The sequence below is a fragment of the Anabas testudineus genome, chromosome 24 (genome assembly GCF_900324465.2).
Source record: "Anabas testudineus chromosome 24, fAnaTes1.2, whole genome shotgun sequence".
NCBI lineage: Eukaryota > Metazoa > Chordata > Actinopteri > Anabantiformes > Anabantidae > Anabas > Anabas testudineus.
Genome location: NC_046632.1, coordinates 3,478,008 through 3,488,536, shown reverse-complemented (window position 1 = coordinate 3,488,536; position 10,529 = coordinate 3,478,008). Strand labels below are relative to the sequence as shown.

The 10,529-nt window shown below is 36.6% G+C and overlaps 1 protein-coding gene across 1 annotated transcript; it reads right to left on the bottom strand.

The window, feature by feature from the left end:
- Positions 1 to 1,733: 1,733 nt before the first annotated feature.
- Positions 1,734 to 10,288, bottom strand: LOC113149821 (adhesion G protein-coupled receptor F4-like). The gene is made up of 14 exons (XM_026342149.1): positions 10,251 to 10,288; positions 9,895 to 9,983; positions 9,702 to 9,763; positions 9,058 to 9,179; positions 8,735 to 8,959; positions 7,857 to 8,060; positions 7,574 to 7,708; positions 7,293 to 7,471; positions 6,601 to 6,777; positions 5,127 to 6,494; positions 4,967 to 5,008; positions 3,973 to 4,023; positions 3,804 to 3,870; positions 1,734 to 3,628 (listed from the first exon to the last, which is right to left on the bottom strand). Exons 2-14 carry the CDS (start codon positions 9,961 to 9,963, stop codon positions 3,570 to 3,572), a joined length of 2,760 nt encoding a protein of 919 aa, XP_026197934.1. The 5' UTR covers positions 9,964 to 9,983; positions 10,251 to 10,288; the 3' UTR covers positions 1,734 to 3,569.
- Between the last annotated feature and the right edge of the window lie 241 nt (positions 10,289 to 10,529).

Genomic DNA, 10,529 nt, shown 5'->3' with positions numbered 1-10,529 from the left:
TGATAGTTCTTCCTCTGTTACAATTCAAGCATCTCTTTCTAGATTGTCTGGTGTCATGTCTTTTCTAAGTGAAGAACAATAGATGTATTTCTAATACATTCTAATACTTCACAAAGGGTGCATGTACCAACATGCACCCTTTTTGGTTTGGTTGGTAAATGTGATCTATAATATGGATAATAATCAACATAGGAAAATAAAGAAGAAAACACAAACATTAAGCATGTTTTAACATTGATTAGAGAAAAGAAGCTCTTGATGCAATGATGGAAAAGAGCTCTTCCAAAAATTATTTTCACAAAATAAATTCTAGTTGTAGGTTAAAATAAAGTTAAATTTCTTTGTTAGACATTTCTTGTTGGCGAGCAGGTTTTATAAACACTAATGTAAACATTAAAGTGCACAAAATGTGACTCAATAGGTAGAGCATTTGTCTGCCAATCACAGGATTGGTGGTTCGATTCCCAGCTCCTTGGGCAAGATACTGAGCCCCAAGTTGCCCCCGGTGAGTCAGGTCAGCTGCATAGCAGCTCTGCCATCAGTGTGTGTGAAGGGGTAAATGAGACGCAGTGTAAAGCGCTTTGAGTACGAGCTAGTTAGAAAAGCACAGACCATTTACATGTTGGCATCCTGTTGTTAGAAATGTTCATGCATTTTTCTGTTAAATATCCACAAATGTAGATTTTTGTAGTTTTACTTCTATAAAGTAACAGACATAAAAGATTTACTAATGCAGAACTTAGTAACTGACGCATCAATCTTCATTGTTTAGGTATTTTGTTGAAGTTAGAAATGGTATGAATGAAGAGAAAACCTAAACACACCAGAGCACAATAACTGCCTCTATGTATGCAAACAACAAACAGCAGACCAAATGCTCCTGATCCTTTCATTGCGTATGTATTTACCTGAGAAAGATTAAATGCTTCACAACAGATGCATATACAATATGGTGTTCTAATGCTGCTCAATCATAACAAAGAAAGACCTTACCAGCTTTTCCCTTAAAAATACCAAGATGGGTCTGCACCTCTCTCACCAAGAATGTAGAAAAAATCAGTACAAAAGAGAAATACCACAGTTTAGATGTCCTTCAAACATCCACACATTAGGCATAAAAAGTAAGGTTATTGGGGTTCTCATACCGTAAAAAATCCCTCTGTGATCCCCCATATCATCTACATCTTCTCCTACAAAATCCATGCATGGGGAACAGGGCCACGACAAAGTCTGTGGACTCTGGAAATTGCTATGAAGGCACTCCAGATTTTTTTTTCGGCTGACACAAATGCTAAACACCAAACGATCTGAAAGGTGATTGTCTTTGAAAATCTTCAAAATTGTGGCAAGGTGCACTTTTTCCTTGTCTATACATAATGCAAAAGGTAGTGACCTGTCAGTATCCTTCAAGTTTTGTTCAGTATTTTTTTTTACATCTGAATTATGTGAAATGCTTATTATTCTTGATAAAAACTGGATGTGGCTAGTCTGATAGCTCCCACAGTTGTGGACACCAATGATGTAAATGATAAAACAGTGACAGACTGAGAAGCTATCTCTGGTCCTGCTGCTGAAAGTGTTTTGGTTAGGTTTTGAGCTGTTGAAAATATATTATAATTTCAATTCTGATTCTCCACATTAGCTCATTGTAGTTAACTATATGAATCATTCAGCAGAGTTGTTTGACACCTGGTTCTTCCTTGCTTCATGTTGAGAAGTCATTGGACAAGACAAGTCATTTACCCTTTAGAAGTAGGAACAGTGAGGGCAGTTCCTTTATTTTGATGTAGACTGACATAAAAATATGACTATGGGACAAAAGATCAACAATTCAAATCATTTTCTAGGTGAACAACTTAGAAGATGGCTCCCTTTGTTTGGACCCATCCCTTTTCATGTAAGCAAGTATTGTAAAAAACACTTAAAACTTAAGACTTAAAATAGATTAAAGTTAATAAGAATTCATAATTAGTTGTAAATGATTTGCTTGCAATAAATGCATCAAGCGTGTGATACAGTTCAAAACAACCACATAAGAAAATTCTAATACAGATGTTGTTAAATGAGGAAAACTTTAAAAAAATTTGGATGACAATATGTCTTTGTAATCAACTCAACACGGTATTTATCACAAACTTGGTATATTATGAAACTAAACACATGATACATTAATCCATTCATTAATAATACATTTTCGTAACACTAAAGGCAGCTTTTCCAAGTTTTTTTATTCACCACTCTATCACTTCAATGTCCACATTAGAAGTCTTCATGGGTCCAAAAATTTGGACGCAGCCAACCATAGAGGACCATGCCAAATGCTATGGTTATGAAAATTGTAAAAATAGACTTAGACTTCAATATAATTAGACCTGATGCTACCAAACACAGAGCATCAGCAGCACTGTGGCCAAGTTGATTTTACCTCCTTGTTCTCATTTTCCATGCTCTTCACTTCCTTTTTGCCATGTATTCTCCGATGGTGAGGGTAACAAACCAGATCATCTACAGATTATCTGTTGGCAGGCATGGGCTCGGGTCTCTAGTCAACATTGTAATGCAGGACGTAGCGTTTTGTTTTTCACAATGCACAAATGGCTCCAATTCAGTAGTTTAAAACTGGTCCTGAGATAGGTGTGTTCTTTCAGTTGTATAAGACAAAAAGTTTCTTTTAAGTGGAAAGTGGAACAGAACAACCATAGAGCCCAATTGCCGAAGTCAATGTCAAGTGTTCCTACTGTAGGAAATGCTCTGTCTCCACAGCTGTTCTGCATAGGCCTGAAACCCCTCAGCCAGATCATTACTAAGACTGACTACAGATTCCGACTACGGAATGCCACAGCTGTCAGCCACCTCCTCTACATTGATGACATCAAGCTGTAAGCCAAGAGCAAACGAGATATCGACTCTCTGATACATACCACCAGGATATACAGACAAGACATCGGAATGTCATTCGGACTGGATAATTGTGGTCGGATGGTAGCAAGGAGAGGAAAGGAAAGAACTGAGGGGATAGAACTAACAGAAGGCAAGATAGCAGATGTTCAGGATAGCTACAAATACCTTGGAATCCCACAGGCAAATTGTAACCATGAAGAGGCTGCACAGAAAACAGCAACCACTATGGACCTCCAAAGGGTATTGCAAGTCCTGAGAAGTCAACTGAATGGGAAGAACAAAGTCCAGGCTATCAACACCTACGACCTCCCGGTCATCAGGTATAATAAGCTGGCCAAAGGAAGTGACATCAAGGCAACGAAGCTCCTTACAATACACAGAGGGTTTCACCCCAAATCCAGCACCCTGAGACTGTAGCTAAGCGGAAGGAAGGAGGCCGAGGATTAGTGAGTGTCAAAGCCACGATCCAGGAGGAAAAAACTAACCTTTAATTTAGTTGCTGTTGAAAATAAGCATTAGACCTTTATAGAATTTCAAAATTCTTGTCACAGTCATCCATTTATTAATTTTAACCTCAAAAGTTAAATATATTATGGCTGCAATAGAGAAAATAAAATATGGGATGCCACTTGTTTGTTTGCTTGCTTGACTTGGTCAGTTCATAAAGATCAACTGTTGGAGTAGGAGTTGGATGCTCCAGAGGGGCCAGATGACACATTGTAACCATCTGAAAAATTGTCAGCAAAACAAATGCATTAATAAAACATGGTCATGGTTGATCATGATCAAAACATAATTTTCAGGAGATGATCAAAATGGTGAAACAACACCAACTGCTTGTGCAGATAATAAATGACTTCAGTAGCATTTAGACATCTGGCTTCTATCAACTTGTGCTGTACCTCTTGCTCTTCTCCAGTTCCGGAAAAAGCCCAGTCCACTTGATGATGAGGCTCCAGCACTGGTGCTCTAAAGCAAGGATAAAAAGCAAAATATGAGAAGCAATGGATGAGCTGCTAACAAAACAAAAACAATCATTATTATTATTATTATTGGGAAAACAATTCTTACCCTTGTTCCAGCACCTGAAGTTTGGGACTTTATTACTAATTCTGACCGCACCTGAAAAGTTTTCATTCAAAAGTTAGCAAACTAGTATAAAGGTCAAAAAGTCAACAAATTAGATTTCCCCATGTAGTTTATAGAGGTGGCCGTCATATGACTAGACAATGACATTTGACTAAGTGTGCATAGTGCATGCTGTAACACTGTTTCCCATTAATTCTTATTTATCTTTACTGTGTGTGTTACAGTTGAGTCCATAAAAAATGGCTTGATGATAAATATTTTTTGTTTTTACCTCTGTTTACCACCATTTAAATTACTATGAAATACTTAATAGGTAAGAAAGATTTTAAGCAATTTTAAACTGGTCTGGAAAACTGCAGCATTGACCATTCTGAAATTACAGCCATTTTCATAGACACAAACACATACACTTGTTTTCAAGGGCTCAAAAATATTGGAAAAAAGCGTGACAAGAATTTGCATAGCCATGTGTAGCCTCTTTCATGGATATCACGCTTTTCACTTACTAAAGTCAAGACTGAATGCAGAAAAACCCACAAACATTTCTTTGCATTTAACAATTTCTTTTTCATCCAAGTACTAAGACTGTTCTTATTAGCAGATAAGTTAGTTTTTCCCATTATTTATAAGTCCCACAATTGTGCAATGTGTATGAAAATAGCTGTAATGCCTGACTGGTTAATATTACACCTTCAAACTAATTGAATCAAATCTGACTTAACACTCACTCACATCTTCAGTGTTTCATTTTAAATTCAGTGTTGTGGTGTACAGAGGGCACATTCCAAAAAAAACATATAATGATTCCATTATTTATGGGCTTAACCATCAAATAAAATTCCCTTTCCTACAAATACCACTAACAATGCCCCTACAGGAGTGTGATTCCTTGTTTTTTTTTTTTTTTAGATTAGATACCTACCTAAGACAGAACCTCAGATAATTGTAGATTACATTTGAACATCGACATACAGACCTTTTTGTCCAGCAGTGTCCCAAACACCAATATGAAGAAACCCTTTATAGAAGCAGAAAGTGATGTCAATCAATAGTTTCAGTATCAACAGTTATTATTTAGGCTCTAATTACATAAAAAGTATCAAAAGTATATCATGCATAGTAAGACTGTATTGTACCTGCAGTGAATTGAATAGTGCAAATGCAATAAGAAGTCCTCTGTTGTATGGGTCTGTCATGGTTCCTATTCCTAGACCCCAAGTTATTCCAAAGAAAGGTGTAAGGACAGCCAAAGTTCTAGCAATAACCACTAAGGCATTCCTCTCAGCTGCATGTGAAGCGCCTCCCACTCTTCTCCTCAGCATTTTGTACAAGACCACAAGCAGGATGATGAGGTCTATCACAACTATTGTCAGCGCAGGGATCACAAATGCTAGTAGGGCTTTGGACTCATTCCAGTTGAGCCAACAGATTTTCGCTCCTTGGATGTATACTTGTCTGGGTGCAGTGGCAGCTATAGTTACAACCACAATGATAAGAGGGGCCCCATATCCTAGAGAGAATCCAATAACCAACATAGATGCTTTAGACAAACCGCCGTCAAAGACACTAACTGTGCGATAGAGTAGCAGCAGAGCTGACGCCAACATCCAGAAGAACAGGGCTAGGTAGAAATAATGGATAAAAAAGGTCGCTGCACTACATGCTGCTGTGTTTTCTTCCTTTGCTGCTGAAATAGCTGCGCCAATAATGAACCAGATGTCTGCAATCAGGAGAGACACGGCGATGTTAACAATGGTAACATGACGCAGGTAAGAAGTATTGTTCTTTCTTATTTTTCTCCATATGACGGCTTCAATAATGAGGCATATGATCAAGGAAGCCATAGATATGCTGACTCCAATGTAGGTGATGTAATCCAGCACAGGGTCATTAGTGCTGAAGGGTGACATCAGAATGGAGAAGGAGGTTAGATGGTTACAGTTGCAAGTGACAGTTTGGTTGTTGTTGACTAACTTGCAGCCTGTGTTGTCCCATCCTCCCAGACCACGGGAGAGATTGAAGTTCCAGAAAACACACTCCGGGTTTTTCAGACTATCATTGGTAACAACAAATGTGAGGGAAATATTACTGACATTGGCACTGGACTGAATCAGTACAACTTTCCCATTGATGATGGCGGAGGTTAAATTAAGTTCATTTCTTGCAGGGAGTACGTTATCCATTAATGAAAATGTTATAATAGTGAGTAACTTATTTCCTCCAGTAGCCTCTGATATTGCTACATCTACCGAAGAATTAAATTCAGCATTGAAATTGTCCTTGAATGTAGTTTTGTTCAAGATAATGTAATCTGTGGGAATGTCAAAAGAGTCATTGGTAAGGCGACGTGTTATCTGCTCAATAGACTGTAGGAATTTTGAGCTGATACTTTCATTTTTGGAGATGCTACTGTTTGTTAATGAGCTGCTTCCAGTGAAATTGGTGTTTAGAGTTTTCCAGGAATCCTTTGCTGTGGTGAGAATACCTGAAGTTATTAGAACGTCCTAAATTGAAGAGAAAGTAGTTATTACATAATTGAAAATGCACTATGCATATATTTTTTAAAATAGTGTAGAAAATATGTAAAACTTAACAAATTTATTCACATACCTTCATTGAAGAATTGGTTATTGAGATAAATAATGATGATGACGTATTTGCGACATTGCTCAGAATTTGAACTGTAGCACTGATGGTGGCAGGAGATCCAACCACTTCCTTTGTGTAGTTGAGAGTAACATTGCTGAGCTGACTCAACAATATTGGTACTGTAATGCTAGTCAAAAACTGTGAAAAAAGAACAGCCTTTACCAATAATAATCACATACTTTACTGATCCACTTTGTAAATTGTTCTTCTACCAGACAGTACGATCCAGTGCTACTAGAGGGGATTTTAGTGTCTCCTTTCCAAAGACACCTCGACAAATAGCCAGAAAGAAACAGAATTTAAATCACTAACTCTGGGGTTCATAGAAAACTGCTCTGCTAAGTGACCTACTACCACTTATACTACTGCTACTCATAGCTCTATCTATTTTTTTTATGTGTAATTATTATGCATGGATATTACCACAAAATCACCCATGACAACACTACAATTAAGGTATTTAAAAAACACAGCAGATATCTTATTTGATTTGTACATCCATCCAACCATAAAAACGAAAACTTAAAATTATTTTAAGTTTATTAATATTAAGTAACGCTTTGAAATATGTTATTAACTGGTATTTAAAAACATGTTAAAAACATTTTCATCAACACGGACAAGTGTCAGAAACAGCTGAAGAACTTTCTCACCTCAGACTGCACAAGCAGGTCAAAAATTGGTTTTAGGACGCAGGCATTTTGTTGTTCCACCCACCCATCCTTCAAACAAATTTTAATTATTTGGCCCACCTCATTGGAACCTTGGCATGGACCTTCAGCTGTATCATTTATTTTTCCATCACCATAAACAGGATCATGACAAACAAAATCTGGAGAGAAACAAAGAATGTTTTAATGTCAGTATTTGCGATCACAAGATCTCAACTTCAGTTATAATGGAATTGCACTGTTTTGTCTGGATCAATACTCACCTCCATTCAGTATGTTCTTCAGTGTTATGGTTGAAGATTGTGTCGAGTCACTTTTTACTTGACAAGTGAAAATCTTAGTTGCACAGTCTTGGTTACTATTAATTGTGTATTTATAGCTGATTGAACCACTTGAACCTGAACACACACACACACACAAACAAAATAAATCTCAATAGATGTATTATGTATACATATAAAACATTATTTGTGTACGAACTGCATTTCGAAAGTGATGTTGCCTGATATAGCTGATCTGTGGTTTGTTTTTTTGTTGTAGGTTTACCTGCAGCAGGCTGCTCTTTAAATTCAACCTGATAAGGGCTGTTGACGGAGCAAGTCAATGTCACTGACTTTCCAACCAAACACTCTATATTTATTTGGACTGGTGACACTTTAATCAGCGGCGTTGCGATAACATTAAAAGTGTCAGATTTCTGTCGGAAAGATGAGTTGTCTGTTGTCCGTATCAGCTTACACTCATAAATTCCTGAAATTAAAAGGAGTTAGTTAATGAAGGACAAATCACTGGGAAGCCAGGTTTGTTAAAAAAAATACCAACATATACTGGATGTTACTACCATCAAGTGACAAAGAGAGCACCAACCTAAAATCAACATTAAGGTTGTTGGGGGAAACATTTGTCTGCAAATTTTCTTTGAATCAAGACTTAAAACATTTAAATAAATAACTATACCATTATATATTAAATGATAATTTAAAAGTCCAGCTAAAATTAAATAATCCCCTGTTGTAACTTGGAATTCATCTCATTATTGCAGTTTTGCTGTTGTTAATCAAGCCGCAGTTCAATCTGTTTGTTGTTGTTTATTGTAGTCTTGGCTGTCTGTGGTAGTAGTAATCAAAACAATACATTATTTTTACTTTTTGCTTTAATAGTGACTTTTTACTTTAGTAATGACATTATCTGGCCAAAAAAGAGAAATAAATTATATTTCAGGATTCTGTTTGATTGTTTCTTGGTCTGTTTTTGTCTCATCTCTTGTTTCTTAACGTAATCGCATTTTTTGCTTCACCATGGCCATGCCTTCATGTGATACATTTGTGAAGGTCAAAGCACAAAGGGAAAACTCCTTTACTTGCATATATGTACAAAAGTACAAATTATCTATTGACTGCACCATACTGGATCGTTTATCTTACCACTGTCAGTGCTTATGACATTTGACAAAGTTAATGTTGCTGTTCCAGCTCCACTGTTTGTTGAAGTGCTGTATCTGCTGTCTTCAGGTAATGGGTTGTTGTCATGCTTCCAGTTTGCAGTCCAGTTGTTACCAAAATTAAGATTTGCTGGTGGAGGGCCACATGTCACAGTCACAGTTTTCCCATAAAATGGTGACTGTTGCGTAAATGTTAAGGACGTCGGGCCTTTAGAAAAAAGGAGAAATATTCAGTTGCAGTGATAAAAAACAACAACAACAAAAAAATAATAACAGAAAATCATAGGTCTCCCAGAAATTACTTACTGTCAAATATTATAGGGTATGTGTTTGCTAACTGTGTAAATATCCCAGTCTTTACTGCACCTATTTCTGTCACATTTAAAGAAGGTGCACTGATGTTATAGTCTGCAATGGTGCTTCCGCTCCTGTTATACAGAATTAAATTGAATTAAAATCCAACTACTAGTAGGCAGAATATACACAGTTCCAAAAAATTAAAACACCACTTTTATTCACAACATTAAGCCAGTTAAACCTCTGGGATATTGATCTGGTCAGTTAAGTACCACCAGCAGGGCGGTTAATCAGTTTCGGCTGCTTTGGTGTTAGTTAAATTAACAATAGGTGAATTAGAGGAGCAACAATTACATGACCCCCAAAACAGGAATGTGTTACATGTGCATGCCACTAACATTTTCCCTCCTTGCCTTATTGACTGTTTTGCAGAACACCTCTGGGACACTATGTTTCGATCTATCATACATTACCCATCCAACGTGATTTTTTCCCATTGAGATGTGATGTGTTTTCAAAGTGTTCCTTTAATTTGAGCATTGTAGTTCACTTATATAAACAATATTTATTTAACCTTTTGAATTGTGTGTATGTATGTGTATGTATGTATGTATGCATACACACATACACACAGAATAAGAGATTTGACTTACCGGAAGCCAATTAAATTAGCTTTTACAAGAGCTGAGATGTACTTCTGACATTGTGTTTGAATCTGTTTAAAACAACAACGGACTGTGTTATTGGCTATATAATAAGATCAGGTTCAAATTATTACATAAATTTAATGCATCAACACAGTGAAATAAAACAGTGACACAGAGAGAACATTACATTAAGACTTACAGCACTACTGATGTCTTTCCACACTGTACTGCTTGGGTTGTTAAATGAGTTGTCAAAAGTTAAGTCCATGGCAAATGACGACTTTACAACTGCAAGAGAAACAGTCATCACAAAGAGGTAATATGATAAATTTCTGTATTTGTCTTTTTGAAAATGTGCACTTCCCAAAGCTAAAGACCGGATACCAAATCTAAACTGAACACAGACAGAGCTCTGGGCTCTTGTCATGTTTAGGCAATAATTATTGAAACAACAAACTAATTTAACAGCACATACTGAGAATTTGAGGCAATTATATCCACAGCCAGGGCATAACTCCATTTAGAAGTTTGTCACTGCTTATTCATATTTCATACCTTGTGGTGGTATTGTTGTTGTTGCTGTTGTTGTTGGTGGTGTTGATGGTGTTGTTGTTGTTGGTGGTGTTGTTGGTCCTGGTGTTGCTGTTGGTGATATCGTCAAAGTTAACAGATAAAAAAATCATCAGAAATTTTACTAGTCCTAGAAGTTTAGGCTTTGTGAATTTATAAAGACACACGTACAGAAACATTATTATTTACATATTGTTTGGTTTTGACAGTGCTCTTGCAAAAATTACATAATCCGATTCTTTTAAAGGTCTGGTAAATGTTGGA